The sequence below is a fragment of the Mustela lutreola genome, chromosome 4 (assembly GCF_030435805.1).
Source record: "Mustela lutreola isolate mMusLut2 chromosome 4, mMusLut2.pri, whole genome shotgun sequence".
NCBI lineage: Eukaryota > Metazoa > Chordata > Mammalia > Carnivora > Mustelidae > Mustela > Mustela lutreola.
This window is the reverse complement of record NC_081293.1, coordinates 25,807,240-25,822,026: the sequence shown is the minus strand read 5'-3', so window position 1 is coordinate 25,822,026 and position 14,787 is coordinate 25,807,240. Positions and strand designations below refer to the sequence as shown.

Genomic DNA, 14,787 nt, shown 5'->3' with positions numbered 1-14,787 from the left:
AATACACATTAACTATTAATTTAAAACCCCATTTTAATGATGAATAAGGTGATACTCAAATTTTTTTTCCTATATTTTCTACATCTGTCTCTGGGAACAATGAGTGTCTTTTTTTTTTTTTTTTCTTTGCCACCAAAGAAAAACTGATTATGACACTGGTCAATTGCATTTTGAAATCAGCATGAAACTAATAGCAGGGTCTGAATAGAAGAGAATATCATATCATATTTTTGTCCTGAAATGTCACTCCTTATTAAAACCTTTGCATTTCTTTTATTGAGGTTAAAGTGGCATTTCTTAGTAAGTGTGTTTTTCCTACTGCCCTTCAGGAAGGTGAAATTGTTGAAGTGGATGAAGAAACAGCAGCTATCTTGAAGAATTCACGATTCGCCCAGAATTTTCTGATCAGACCAATTGGAGAGAAGCTGCCAGCATGTAGTGCCTCTTGTGCTTTAGGATCAAAGGTTTGTTTGGCTTTCAATCCCTATCTTGACACGGACTGCTAAAATAAGAAATCATTATTCTTTTAGTTGGCTGCTATAAATAATTTATAGCCTGTTTGTATCTTGCAAAATGATTTGAATTAACTTCGTAACTTTATTTTTCCAATCTGGACAGTAAGTCAGAGGCTCTCAACTTGGTGTACCCATGAAGGGACTTCAGGGCATCCATGAACTCCGTAAAATTTTATGTGTAAATGTGTATTTTCTCAAGAAAGGGTCTATTACTTTCATCAGATTCTTAACGGAGTCCAGATACAAAAAAGATTAAGAGCTACCTTGGAAAAAATTATTCAAGTATTTGTTTTCTAAATTAAAAAAAAAATCTTTTTTAAAGATTTATTTATTTATTTATTTATTTGACAGAGAGTAAGCGATCAAGAGAGGGAACACAAGCATGGGAAGTGGGAAAAGGGAGAAGCAGGCTCCCTGCTGAGCAGAGGACCCAATGCGTGGCTCGATCCCAGGACCCTGGGATCATGACCTGAGCTGAAGGCAGAGGCTTTAACCCACTGAGCCACCCAGGCACCCCAAGTCCCATCCTTATTAAGCAGCCATTCTTCTATCTCCCCTCCCTCTGGCCTCTGTCCATAACTAATTTGCTTTCTGTCTCTGGATTTTCCCATGGTGGACATTTTTATATAAGTGGAATCATATACTATAATGGCTTTTTGTACCTGGACCCTTTTACTTCACATATAGTTTTCAAGATTTATCCATATGTCAGTATTCCATTCCTTTTTATGTCTGAATAATATTCTATTGCATGTATATACCACATTTTGTTCATCCATTCATCAAGTTGATAGTAGCTTCTTTCTACTCTGGCTATCCCGAGTAGTACTGCTATGAACATGCATGTATGTGTCTTTGTTTGAGTGCTTGTTTTCACTTCTTTTGGGTCTACACCTGGTAGTGGGATTGTTGGTTCATCCAGTAATTCTACATCCAACTTTCTGGAGACCCACCAAACTTTTCCACTGTGGCTGCACCATTTTAAATTTCTACCAGCAATGTATCGGTTTCCAATTTCTCTACATCTTTGCCAACACTCTGTCATTTTCTGTTTAGTTTTGATTGTAGCCATCCTAGTTGGTGTGAAGTACCTCCTTGTGGTATGGATTTGCATTTCCCTAGTGACTAGTGATGTTAACCATCCTCTCACATGTTTGTTGACCATCTGTATCTTTTCTTTGGGGGAAATGTCTATGCAAATCCTTTGCCCATTTCTTTTTAAGAAAGGGAGAGAGAGGGAGGAGGTGTAGCAGGAGAGGGAGAGAATGAGAATTTTAAGTAGGCTTCGTGCCCAGGACAGAGCCCAACATGGGGCGCAATCTTACAACCCTGAGATCATGACCCAAGATGGAATTAAGAGTCCGACACTTAACTGACTGAGCCACCCAGGCCCCTTTGCCCATTTTTTAATTTGGGCTGTCTTTTTATTGTTGAGTTGCAAGAGTTCTTTATATATTCTGGATATAAGACCCTTATCAGCTATATGGTTTGTAAAACTTTCTCAATATTTTGTATGTTGTCTTTTCACTCTCTGTCCTTTGATGCACAAAAGTTTTTAATTTTAGTGAAATTGAATTTTTCTTTTTTTTTTTTCTTTTGGTTGCTTCTGCTTTGGGTGTCATAGCTAAAAATTCATTGCTTAATCCAAGGTCACATAGATTCTTCTAGTACTTTCATGGCTTTGCTTTTCACATTAAAATTTTGAACTATCTGGAATTCACTTTAACATAAATGTTGAAATACAGTGTGACTATCTCTCCAAATATTAACTAGTTCAAATTTTCCTGTTTACTTATTAAATCAATCCCCCACCATTTTGAAAGGCTTATTTTGATCATATCTTAATTTCTCCCATGTATACTTGAGCCAGGATGCCACTATATTCTAAAATGATCATTTTCTAAACTATTTTAGATTCCTTTTGGGAATTATTTTAGTATCTGAAATATTGGTGTAGCATTTTCTAAAGCATTTTATCACATTTTACCTCATGTCATCTCTACAGCTACCCTAGGAAGAAGGCAGGTAGGTAGTTATAATAGATAATAGCTTCCCTCTTTGCATTTCTTTTCTTTTCTTTTCTCTTTTTTTCTCTATTTGACAGAGAGAGAGAGAGAGATCACAAGAAAGCAGAGAGGCAGGGGCGGGGGGAAGCAGGCTCCCCGCCGAGCAGAGAGCCCCATCCGGGACTCGATCCCAGGACCCCGAGATCACGACCTGAGCTGAAGGCAGAGGCTTAACCCGTTGGGCCACCCAGGCACCCCCACTCTTTGCCTTTCTTATATATTTAATCCTTTCCCCCTATTCATGGTACCAATTATTTAATTGATCCATTCATTAATTTATAATATTGTATTTAGAACAGGCTGAGTGATGGATTTCAAGGCTGTTTTGGCTGACAGAACTTACAGCATTCACCAAAGTCACACCAGTGATGTGTCAAGGCACTGGATGTTGGAAGCCCCAGGAAATAACGATACTGATGTTGCTGTGCTAGGACGGTGGCAGAGTTGGTGTTTACACACTGGCCTTACACTCAGATAGGCAAGGCTCAGATCTGGGCTTTACCAGGCTTGTGTGATCTTGGGTATGTAACCTACGCTCCCTACACGCTCTGTTTCTCCATGTGTAACAGGAAGGTAATAATCACTTTTTCTCCTCAGCTTGTGAGGATCAGTGGGGATGTTCTGTGGGAAATGTTAGCCTGTTGCCTGGCACTTAATACACACTCAAGAAACAGAAGTCGTTACAGTTATGGATTTATGCTAATTAAGGTTCTTGGTCACTTGGAACTGTGTTCTAGGATTTCTCATTCTTCCACACACCCTTTCTCCTGGGCCCAGAGATTCTCGAATCTTTTGCCATGAATTTTTTGCTTTCTTTGGCTTGTATGTTGTAGTAATTTTGGATACCTTGAGAATACATTGACACACAGGTAACCCTTAGGCCTTTTTCTGCTTCCTCTGTTATGTAGTAAGCAGTCTTTAAGGGTATAGCTTATTTAGAGATCACTCACCAACATGGTCAGTTTGCAGTTGGGAAACGTTTTTTTTTTTAAGATTTTATTTATTTATTTGTCAGAGAGATATCACAAGTAGGCAGAGAGGCAGGCAGAGAGAGATGGAAAAGCAGGCTCCCTGCTGAGCAGAGAGCCCCATGTGGGCTTGATCCCAGGACCCTGAGATCATGACCTAAGCCCAAGGCAGAGGCTTAACCCACTGAGCCACCCAGGCACCCCTCTAGTTGGGAAAGTTTAATGGAACACAAGAGGCAGGAATTCTGGAGCCCCAAAACCGGATATGGGCTCATTTGGCCACTCTTAGCAGCATGAATCAGCCACAAGCTAAGTGTAGGAGCCCTGGCTAATGCTTAAGTGTGATCTACAGGTTTTGCTTTATCAAATTCTTGAGCACTCTGCTCTTTGTTACTTTTCTGTCTTTCGAAGCAGTTGCCCTTTTGGAAAGTAGAGAAACGTGACTTTGGACCTTTCTGTCCTTGAAACCTTTCAAATGTGATATTGGTATTTTGAATCTCTTGGGAGTTCACCAGTAACAAAATCTTGCTGGTGAGAATCAACGTGTATTTTGAAATGTTTTCATCATTCTCGTTCTCTTGGAACCCAGCTTCCCGAATCCTAGTTAGAAAAGCTGTCGGCAGGTTACAGTTACAAGTAAAAGGAGTGTTTCCTCCAACCACAACACTTCTAGTGTACTCTGGCCGTAAAAAAATTTTCGTTAAGTGGGCTGGCTTCCGCAGAGACCCCTTTCTTCCAGCCTGCCTCTCCTTGACCTCCCTTTTAGTGCGCACGCGGGGTGTACAGGAGGGCTCTCGACCTCGGATACCAGTCATAACTTGCCACGTACTTGAACTGGTTTATCCCACCTGCTCCTTCTCTCATCTGCCTTGTTTCTTTCAGCCTGCGGATGTGCCAATGTCTTTAGATCAGTTCCAAGGTTTTGAAATGGCAATCACTGACAGGGAAGGAAGATTTAAAGAATGAAACAGCTGCGTGTCCTAGAAATATAACCTTGTGTGCTCGGAGGAGGACGTGCCTATCTTTTTTATGGCAGACCTTTCCGATAAAGACCGAGAGCCCAGTACAGGCAGGCACACGTGGTGGGGGTTGCTGGTGCCGGCGACTTCCTGACAGCTGCCGCCAATGCGGAATGCTGCTGCTTGCCGAGCATTGGCGCAGTGATAACCATTTCTGAGATCCCTTCTCTTTCTTTTGTCCTCTTCCTCCTCTTCTCTTTTCTCCTGCCCTTCCCACTCCTCCTCCCTCCCTCTCTGTTCCTCTTTCCCTCTTCCTCCTTCTCTTTTAATCCCGACGAGGAAAGTGTATGTTGCTATTCAAAGAATTACATTAGGGGCCCTTGGGTGGCTCAGTTGGTGGAGCATCCGACTCTTCATCTCAGCTCAGGGATTGACCTCAGGATCGTGAGTTCAGGCCCCACATTGGACTCCACACGGGGCATGTGGCCTCACAAAAAAATTACATTAATAAAACACTGCAGCATCGGAAATGATGCAAGTAGGATTGTGGTACACACTATCCTGCTACAGTTAATAGCAGTGGTAGTAACAATGTGAGCAAAGGTAGGAATAATACAGAGAAGCTAGTCTTTACTGAACAGGTGAGATATCCAAGGCCCTGTGCCACATGGTCCTCACAATAACCCTTATTATCCTCATTTTAAAAAATTAACTAATTCATTTTTAAAAATTATCCTCATTTTACAGAAGAAGAACTTAAGACTCAGATTAATGTACTAGTCCAAGGTCACAGAGCTAGAAAGTGGTGAATTTGAACCCATGTCAGATTCTGAAGCTGACATTCTTACCCTATATGCTGTACTAGCTCTCCATATCTAGACTTTTCATAGAATCACGGGATGTTGGTGGTGGAAAGGACTATTTATCAAAGTGTCTCATCTTTTATTTCCTTTAAGTCTTGGGATCTTTTAGGGATGGAAGCATGCATTACGAAGTGATACTGATATCATTATCTCTTATTAGTAGAGAAGTCATGGGGTGGGAAGAAGAGGAGTAGAAAATCATTTTCCTGGGTGAAAAGGCTAACTTTTATGACTAGGAATTCCAAAGTAACAAGAGAAGGAAATAAACAGTGGACCAGAGGGCCTGGCAGAAGCGACTGGCACAGCCAGCCCTCTTCTGGGCTTGGAGATCCCCTGCTGGATGCTAGCTTATTACCTGTTAGGGAGCCCAGATCCAGGCAGGCATCTTCATTCTAGAAGAGTGGAAACTGAGGGCCAGAGGGACCAGGCTCCCCATAGGTAATTTCAGTGAAGGTAGTGGTCCGTAGGACTGTCGGTCCTTCATGAATGTAGGGTCCGTAACTGTCTTGTCCTACCTTCTATTTGCAGTGACCAGTGATCAATAGTGAGAGTGTGCATTTATGTTTAATGAATTAATTATCATTATTTGAAGTGGCTTATTCATGCTCTTGATTTCTTGCCTTTGTGCCTGGTTTTCCTCTGGCCGCGCTGGTGCTGTTGTTGGAGGTATCTCATTTGGAGGTGAAAGGAGGAAAAATAAAGACTACCATCTTGTCTTCTGAAAATTCCGCTTACTCTGCCCTGAGATCTTGCCAGCTGGTGTTGGCAATCTCAACATCTGAACATCAGCAGTTGCTAACAATGGCCTTGGTGTCTAGGACTTGCCTTCTTGTCTTGCGCACATGTTTCTGGAGATTAGAGTAAGGGAAGGAATGAAGTTTCAGCATTTTGGTATTCAGTTCCAGAAGGGTAAAAAGCATTACAGATGGGACTCCCATAAAGCAAAATGAAACAAAATCAACTTTCCTGGTCCCCTAAGGACCACCTTTAAGAGGCTTTAAATAAAGTTTACCTTGAAAGTAGTAAAAACTTGGGACACCTAGGTGGCTCAGTCAGTTAAGTGCCTGTCTTCGGCTCAGATCATAATCCCAGGGTCCTGGGACTGAGTCTCACATTGGGCTCCCTGCTCAGCGGGGAGCCTGCTTCTGCCTCTGCCCGCTGCTCTACCTACTTGTGTGCTCGCTCACTCTCTCTCTGGCAAATAAATAAATAATTTTTTTTTTTTTAAAGGAAAGAAAGTAGTAAAAACTTGACCAGAAGCTTCAGGACAAGACAGCCACCTTTATAGCTGAAACCCAAGGATCCCACGGAATTATAAAATTTTATCTACCTTCTGGGTAAACCAATCTCAGTCAAACTAAAATATGAGAGTTGTAGTACATCCAAACACCTTTATCTTGTTCTTTCATTTTGGTTTGCCTTTCCTTTTGACAGGGTATAATCACAGATCCATTCAAGCTTGCAGGAGAGTCTGCTGATGCAAAGCCCAGATGTTCCTCTGATGTTGCTGGAGGCTGCTGTCCTTAATTTACAGGAGACTGGAAGAAAGGAGCAGAAGGCGAAGGACTTACATTTGTCTTTTAATCTACCCTGCTCCACAGCATAGACCATATGAAAGAAAAAATGGCACAAAAGCCACCATACTCTAGGTCATTGATAAAAATAATGGATTATTTTTTATAAGGTATTAATTGAAGGTTCATAGCACGTGACCGTAAAGGCTAATCAAATAGGTTTTCCTCTCGCTTTGCTAATTCAAAGTTCTGGTGCCACTTAGTGGTCGGATGTGGAACTGAGACGGGGTCTTCAGGCCTGGCCAATGAGCAAGAAGAGCTTCATGAGGAACGGTTGGCTGGCTGGCAGAGGGTCTCAGGAAAAACATTTTCCTTCTGACCTGCATAGCACCTTTTGGACTTTCACCATGTTTGCTCATAAAACAAAGCTCCTACTGAAATCATGCTAATCATGCCAAAAAATTGCAAAATCAGATTTGGTAGGAGTGCTCTTCAGATAACTTCTAAATCAAACGTGTTTTTTTTTTTTTTTTCCAACTGAATGAAGAAAACAAACGAATAATGAATCCCTTTGACCTCATTAAATCCTAAAGAATGACACCGTAGTGACTATCTATAGTAGATCCTTACCGGATCAGGAAAAGAGTGATAATTTTTTATAAAGAGAGGTAAGAGATATAAAAACAGTAGGTTTTCTTTTTCTTTGTAATGTGTCCCAGTTAAACTTCTAGGAAACTATTAGATTTAGTTCTAGCTTCCATAGTTAAAGAATGAGATTGAGGACTATTTCAGGATGATGTCATCATTAGAAAGGAGAACATTATTTAATTGAAGTCCAGTTCCGCTCGAAGACTTTGTTAGGGGACACAGAATGGTGTAAGTCATACATAAGCCAAGGTCCTAGTCTTCAGGAGCTGATCAGTCCTTTAATAACAGCCGTCAAGTGATGAAGAGTTGTGCTTTTTTAAAAGATTTTATTTATTTATTTGTCAGAGATCACAAGCAGGCAGAGAGGCAGGCAGAGAGGAAGGGAAGCATCGGGGCTCGATCCCAGGACCCTGGGATCATGACCTGAACCGAAGGCAGAGGCTTTAACTCACTGAGCCATCCAGGCGCCCCAAGCGTTGAAGAGTTTTAATGAGAAAAATCTCAACAAATTCCTCTGACTTCAGTGCAAAAAAAAACCAAGGTGGGAGTGGCATGACCCAGGAGATTTTTTTTATTAGAATACAAATATTCCTCATATTTGTAAAACATTGGAATATATTCTATGTTCCAGACTCCACTTTTCATAAAGCTGTTAAAAATGGAGAAATTCTTAGATTTCTGAGTGGGTTCAACCACAGGACCTGACTTAATACTACAGACTAAGGAGAGGACTGGGTGGTATCTTTTAAGCTCTATTCATCTCTGTGACTTTGATTCTAAACAGTGCTTTTGTGGTTCTAGAGTTCAGTATCTACCCAGTTGTAACCTACTTCAGTAACAGCATTTGTTAGGCCGGTATAGGTGGGATTAAGCATTCTTCATCATCTGTGAGTCCAGAGTCGTCTTGCTAGAAGGGGAAAGGTAGAAAAGAAAGTGCATTCTGGTTATTTGGTTTATTAGGGTTTTCTAAATTTAGAGGGAGGAGGATTTAGTCAATTACTTGTCTTTCTGAATTCTCAGTTCCCCCAAAGATGTTGAGGGATGAATTTGAACTGGAATGTGGAAATTCGTGTTGTGCTTTTCCTAAGAATAATGTACTTTTTACATTATTTTCCCCACAAAAACACACATCGTAAGACTTGCATTTGATCTGGAATCTAGGCAAAATATTTACTAGATGATATAAATTAAAGTAGACTGTTTTGTTCAGAAGAATGCCATACACCGTTACTTGAATATTCAATACAGGCGAGACAACTAGGTTCCTAGACAACTAGGAACGTATGTCTCTTCTTACAGAGGACGTCTCTCCTTTAAGCGCAAGAGACAGTGTGGAATGGTGAGGGGCCGAAATCTGATGGCAAACCTAACAGTTCTTTTCCACTTGGCATTTTGGCCTTGAGAAAATTATTTAACATCTCCGTGCCTTTGTTTCCTTGTCTACATGAAGTTCTTTGAAAGCATAGGTGGCACATGGTTTAAATTGTTACTACTTTGGATCTGTATGGTTGGCTACCAGCATGGGATGGCAGATCCAGCTGAAGACCGGCTTGCTGCCGAGCGTGGTTCAAGAAGCTCCCTGTAGCTCTTCTGACAGCGGGCAGCCTTCCCCCCAATGTTGTGTTATCACCTTTTCAAATATGCAGAAAATTTTTAAAGCCTGTAGCCACTGCCTGTTTACCTACCACATAGGTCACTTGTTCACCTTCATTTCATACATGTTATGCTTACTAATAGCAGAGCCAGAGGAACAGGGGCCTAATTCTGTAGCTACAAACCCTTTACAGAAGATTCTGGATTTATGGGGCACCTGGCTGGCTCAGTGGGTAGAACATGCAGCTCCTAGTCTCGGGGTTGTGAGCTGGAGACCCATGTAGGGTGTGGTAGAGCTTACATTAAAAACAAAAAAACAAAAAACAACTCCCTGATATGAGGAAGTTGAGAAGCAACATGGGGGGTTAGGGGGATAGGGAAAGAATAAATGAAACAAGATGGGATCGGGAGGGAGACAAACCATAAGAGACTCTTAATCTCACAAAACAAACTGAGGGTTGCTGGGGGTTATGGACATTGGGGAGGGTATGTGCTATGATGAGTGCTGTGAAATGTGTAAACCTGGTGATTCACAGACCTGTACCCCTGGGGCTAATAATACATTATATATTAATAAAAATTTTTTTTAAATGGGGAAAAAATTGGCCTTAATGGGTTTAAGGAGCAGATTTTCTCTTAATTGATTATTGTACCAAACGTAGTATTTTCAGTCCTTCGTTTTCATAGGAAGAGAATTCATTTAAAAATCAGGTAAGGCAGGGGCGCCTGGGTGGCTCAGTGGGTTAAGCCTCTGCCTTCAGCTTAGGTCGTGATCCCAGGGTCCTGGGATCGAGCCCACATTGGGCTCTCTGCTCAGCAGGGAGCCTGCTTCCCTCTCTCTGCCTGCCTCTCTGCCTACTAGTGATCTCTCTCTGTCAAATAAATAAATAAAATCTTAAAAAAAAAAAAAAAAAAAAAAAAAAAGATGAGATGCCCAGACTTAAAAAAAAAAAAAAAAAAAAATCAGGTAAGGGGCGCTTGAGTGGCTCAGTCAGTTGGGTAGCCGGCTCTTGATTTCGGCTCAGGTCATGATTACAGGGTCCTGGGATGGAGCTCTGAGTCAGGAATTCTGCTTCTGGATTCTTTCTCTCCCTCTGCGCACCACCCCCCACCCTTGCTTATGCTTTCTTTCTCTCTCTAAAACAAACAGATATTTTTAAAAAATCAGGTAAGCCTGCAGAAGCTTTGCAGCTTACCTACTAGACAGAGCCCAGCAGTAGCTTAAACAGAATCCCACCCACCCCCCACCTCCAGCCACACACGGCTGAAAAGGGCATGGCTCTACGCCAAGAGTGCAGCAGAGCCTGCTTCTCGTATTGATTCTTGGCCTTTCCTTGGATGGCTCCTAGGAAGCAGCAAAGGAGTGACTAATTCTGCCTTATTAGATTGGGAGGTTTGCTCAATGAGCCTGGCAAGGAATGTGAAGCTATCCATTCAGTCTTTCATTTATTCACTAACTATTATTAAGTACCTATTCTGTACCAGGCACTGTCCTAGGCCCAGATCACTAACAATCAAAGATGATGAACCCCGTGGGCCAGCAGGACCAAAACAGCTAAGCCTATTTTCTAAATGCTGGCACCTCTCCTGACTTCTGCGATTTGCCAAGTTTCTTTAACTGCACAGACAGCACAGATGAGGTCTAAACAGAGTTTTGTTTTTTTTTTTTTTTTTCCGAAGACCCTGCTGGAAGAGTCAGTAGAGGGAGAGCTCACTAGATAATAAAAATGAACTCTTTTGCAAATATGGGCCTGGAGTTACACAGTCCTAATAATAACCTATGACTTGAGCCTTAGTGCCTCATTCCTGTCTCCGTTCGACTGCTGACCCCACAGTTTCTGCAAGCACAGCTCCCACTGAGGTTAATGGGAGTGTTATGTGAATGTAAGTTTTGTACTTAATCTTCTCCTGCTGCGTGAGCCTTGCTTGTCTTGGACTGACGACTGTACCAATCCCCTTCCCCAATGGGAACATGCCAGCCCCTCCTTTCATGGAGCAGAGCCATGTAGCCTGGTATGCTGCAGGTGAGGGAAAATCAATTTGGGACAAAAATGTTCTGCTCGAATGCTACTCTCTGCTTCATAATAATAGCCCCCCACGTCCTATATTTCTCTGCTTCATAATAATAGCCCCCCCCCCATGTCCTCTATGTTGTCCAGAAGCCCAAGAGAGTAAAGGAGAACATGTATGGATACTGTTCCGGGGCCCTGTAAGCCAGACTTGGGTCTATTAACTTTTTAACTAGGCCTAAAGCCATTAACTCTCTTCTCATTTGTGGAATGAGAAGTGATGCAGGAGACCGAAAGCAGGTATTCTTTCCTCGATCTGGCTCTGCTGCCAAACTAGTTACTTGGCCGTAGGAAAACCTTGTGTCCACTTGGCAGTTCATTTTCCCTGCCTGTAAAAGAAGGGTGTTGAACTTGGTATACGCTTCGTTCCCGGCCGGGCCGGGAAACAGATTTACGGATCTAGATTCTGGGGAGGTCACGGTGCTTTTAAAATTGAATTCATTGCCTGCATTTATAAATTAGAAGGTTTTACATAAAATATGAATTTCTGACTTCTCTTGGAAAAGTAGAAATGTTGGCCACGCGAGCCTTGTGTTTCTGCCCGGTTGCCATGACCGGAGTGGAAAGGGTTCCCCTTCCGCCAGAGTGTGCCCCTTTCGTCTGCTCGCCTCCATCCCTGTCCCGCCCGCTTTACTCACCCCTGTAGGATTTTGAGTTTGTGGCCTGCTCTTGGACTAGAATGAACACATTTTCAGCAGAGTTACTAGTGAGGGCTTTTTCCCCAGGATTGTTCAAACGATGGCTGATCTGTGGCCTAATCTAGGAATCTGACTTATATATTTAATTCATTACAAGCAGAAGCCAAGAAGGACATGCGGAGCTTCTCAGGGATGCTCGCAGGAGGGAACTGGGGTTCTGGGGCTGCGTATGGTAATTTGACCTATAACTCAGAGCCTAATTGTGTCGGGTGAGGTGGTCTGGACAGTTTAGTCTCTGTTCCCAGAGTTAACAAGCCTCCATCACAGAACTTTCTTTGTGAATATTAAATGAACATCCCCTGGAAAGCAAAGCCTCCAAATGTCAAGTTGCTACGTCAAGGAAAGGTTTGCCCAGCAAGCACAGAAGGATCCGTGCTGCTTCCAGGCTTGGTAGTTCATCTTTTATTAACTGTCCTTATTTCTTTTTCTTATTAACCTTATTATTTCTTTCATTTGGCTCTAACTAGGGAAATGTTGCGAGGGAGGTATTTTTAGTTTTGCTTCTAAATAATGGAAGAGGAGCCCATAAAGCTGATACAGCCCTTTAAAAACAGTGATTTCTCGAGATAATGAGGAAGATTCACTGTGGGTATAAACTATGCCACATGCTCCAAGTTGTGTTTACTGAAAATGACTCCCTTTTGCCTCCTTCACAATGCTGATTTTTCTACTTTAACGCAAGGGAAAACCAAGGCTGAGGATATTTAAATGACTTGTACAATGCGGGTAGAGCCTATAAAGTGTTGGAACTGACACTAAACGGGGTCTAGTACAATCCTGTTGTGTTCTAGGGTCTGTCCTTGCTCTCCTTTTGGGAATTCCCCAATTAAAAAAATACAGCAATGAAAAAGGAACAGTGATTATTACAAAAGTAAGGATAGTGGTTACATCTAGGCTGGAGAAGACGAGTGATCTAGAAGGGATCTAGAGGGTCTTTCTCAACTAGGGGGCGGTTCCCTTTATCACAAGGTGAACATAATCTTTGCCTGGGACTGTCCCAGTTTAAGTCTCAAACTAGGTTAATTATTAATAGCACTCTTTTTTCACTCTCAAACGGGGTCTGTTTTGGATGATAAATTCTATGGTCATCTACTTTACATTTATGTTTTATGCTCTTCTATGTAGGTTTGTTTTATGTTAACATTTTTTTTTTTTAGAAGTTTGAAAAATGTATCAGGAAGTCTCACCTATGATCAAGAATCTAGGCCAGCCTGGGAAAACTCATGTTGGCTCTAAGATTCATAATTACTGTGCAAACACCAGTGATAGTAGCTGTGGTTCAGGTGTGGACTCCCAGAGCAGAGACTGTGGGGTCCCATTTTCTGGGGATTCCTGTGGCACAAGCTAGTTATATCTGTTTTTTTTTTTTTTTTTTAAGTTTTTGTTTGTTTTGTTTTGTTTGTTTATTTGTTTGTTTTTTGGTCCTAAATGTGGCTGGAGAAATGGTGTATCCTTTAGTTCTAATTGTGAAGGTCAGTCAAGACAGCAGATGGGAAAGTGCTTTGTAAACCGTGAAGGTTTTTTTTCTGCTCGGAGTGTCGGGAGTTTCCCAGATTCCTACACTGGCAGAACCCCAGCTTCAGGACGCTGGTGCTGTCAGTTAATCTTCCTGTAACACAGCTCTTCTACTTACAATTTTTTATAGCTCCGAGTGCCTACAGAATTAAATCTAAATCTCTAAACTTGGCATTCAATTCACCACCAATTGGCCAGATCAACTTTCCAACATTATTCTTGCTATTCCTCTTTATGGGCTTCAGAACCAAATTTGACTACATAGTGTCCCCCAAATGCTGCGCCTTTTGCCATCTCACTTCATAGTTTTCTCCCCATTAAGATGCCTCTCCCCTCTTTCTTCTCTCTCAGTTCCTTGGTCATGGACTGAATACTTGTGTCTCTCCCCTTGCTCTACCTTCCAATTCCTGTGTTGACACCCTAACCCTCAAATGTGGTTATGTTTGGAGGTGGGGCTTCCAAAGAAGTAACTGGGGTTAAATGAGGTCATAAAGATGGGGCCCTGATCTAATAGGATTAGTGCCCTTACAAGAGATACCAGGGAGCTCATTCTCTCTCTCCACATTCAAACTTCGAGGAAAAGCCATGTGAGGACAAAGAGGCCATCTGGAAGCCAAGAAGAGAGCTCTCACCAGAAACCAACCCTACATGACCTTGATCTGGGGCTTCTGACTTCCAGAACTGTGAGAAGATACATTTCTCTGTTTAAGCTACCCAGTCTATGATATTTTGTTATGGTAGTCCAAGCACACAAAGACATCTTTCTTGGACTAGCTCTTAACACGGGCATATCTAAAAACCTGTCTGTTTTTCAAGGACCAACTCAAAGCCCGTGAGGTGTCAATTCTCCCACTTTATGTGTACTTCTTCTTAAGACTTTTGATGTTCTATCCTGCGTATGTCATTAGGTAGCATATGTTTCCCAACCTCTTTACTGGTACGATTTTGGGGTAACTGCTGATTCAGTAATATAGCTCCACAGTGCCTAGTACAATGTCTGGAACTTATTAGTTATACAATATATATTGAATGAATGAATGGTAAAGGAGAAACAAAGAGATGGGGAAATAAGTAAGATATAAAACTTTAGTTAAAATTTAAAGAGGAAACAGAGAATTGAGATGTATTAATAAATGAGGAGAAATAAGTCTTTAGTGATGTTTAAAATAAAAAAAATGGGTATCCCAGAGGAACTAAAAATAAGAGGGCGCCTGGGTGGCTCAGTGGTTTAAAGCCTCTGCCTTCGGCTCAGGTCATGATCTCAGGGTCCTGGGATCGAGGCCTGCATCGGGCTTTCTGCTCAGTAGGGAGCCTGCTTCCCCCCCTCTCTCTATCTGCCTCTCTGCCTACTTGTGATTTCTGTCTGTCAAATAAATAAA

At 41.9% G+C, this 14,787-nt stretch overlaps 1 protein-coding gene across 6 annotated transcripts in view; it reads left to right on the top strand.

Annotated features, from left to right (window-relative positions):
- AS3MT (arsenite methyltransferase) overlaps positions 1 to 14,787 on the top strand; it is a 28,082-nt gene that overhangs the window by 10,469 nt on the left and 2,826 nt on the right. For 2 of the 6 annotated variants that reach the window (XM_059169047.1, XM_059169048.1), the window contains exons 10-11: positions 330 to 464; positions 867 to 2,826. In XM_059169047.1, the coding sequence (XP_059025030.1) occupies positions 330 to 464; positions 867 to 983 (252 nt within the window). In that variant the 3' untranslated portion in view covers positions 984 to 2,826. Of the gene's footprint in view, positions 1 to 329; positions 465 to 866; positions 2,827 to 2,875; positions 6,569 to 6,601; positions 6,709 to 6,805; positions 7,484 to 14,787 lie in introns of those variants that run through there. The other 4 variants (XR_009352476.1, XM_059169049.1, XM_059169050.1 and 1 more) reach the window with 4 other exon arrangements.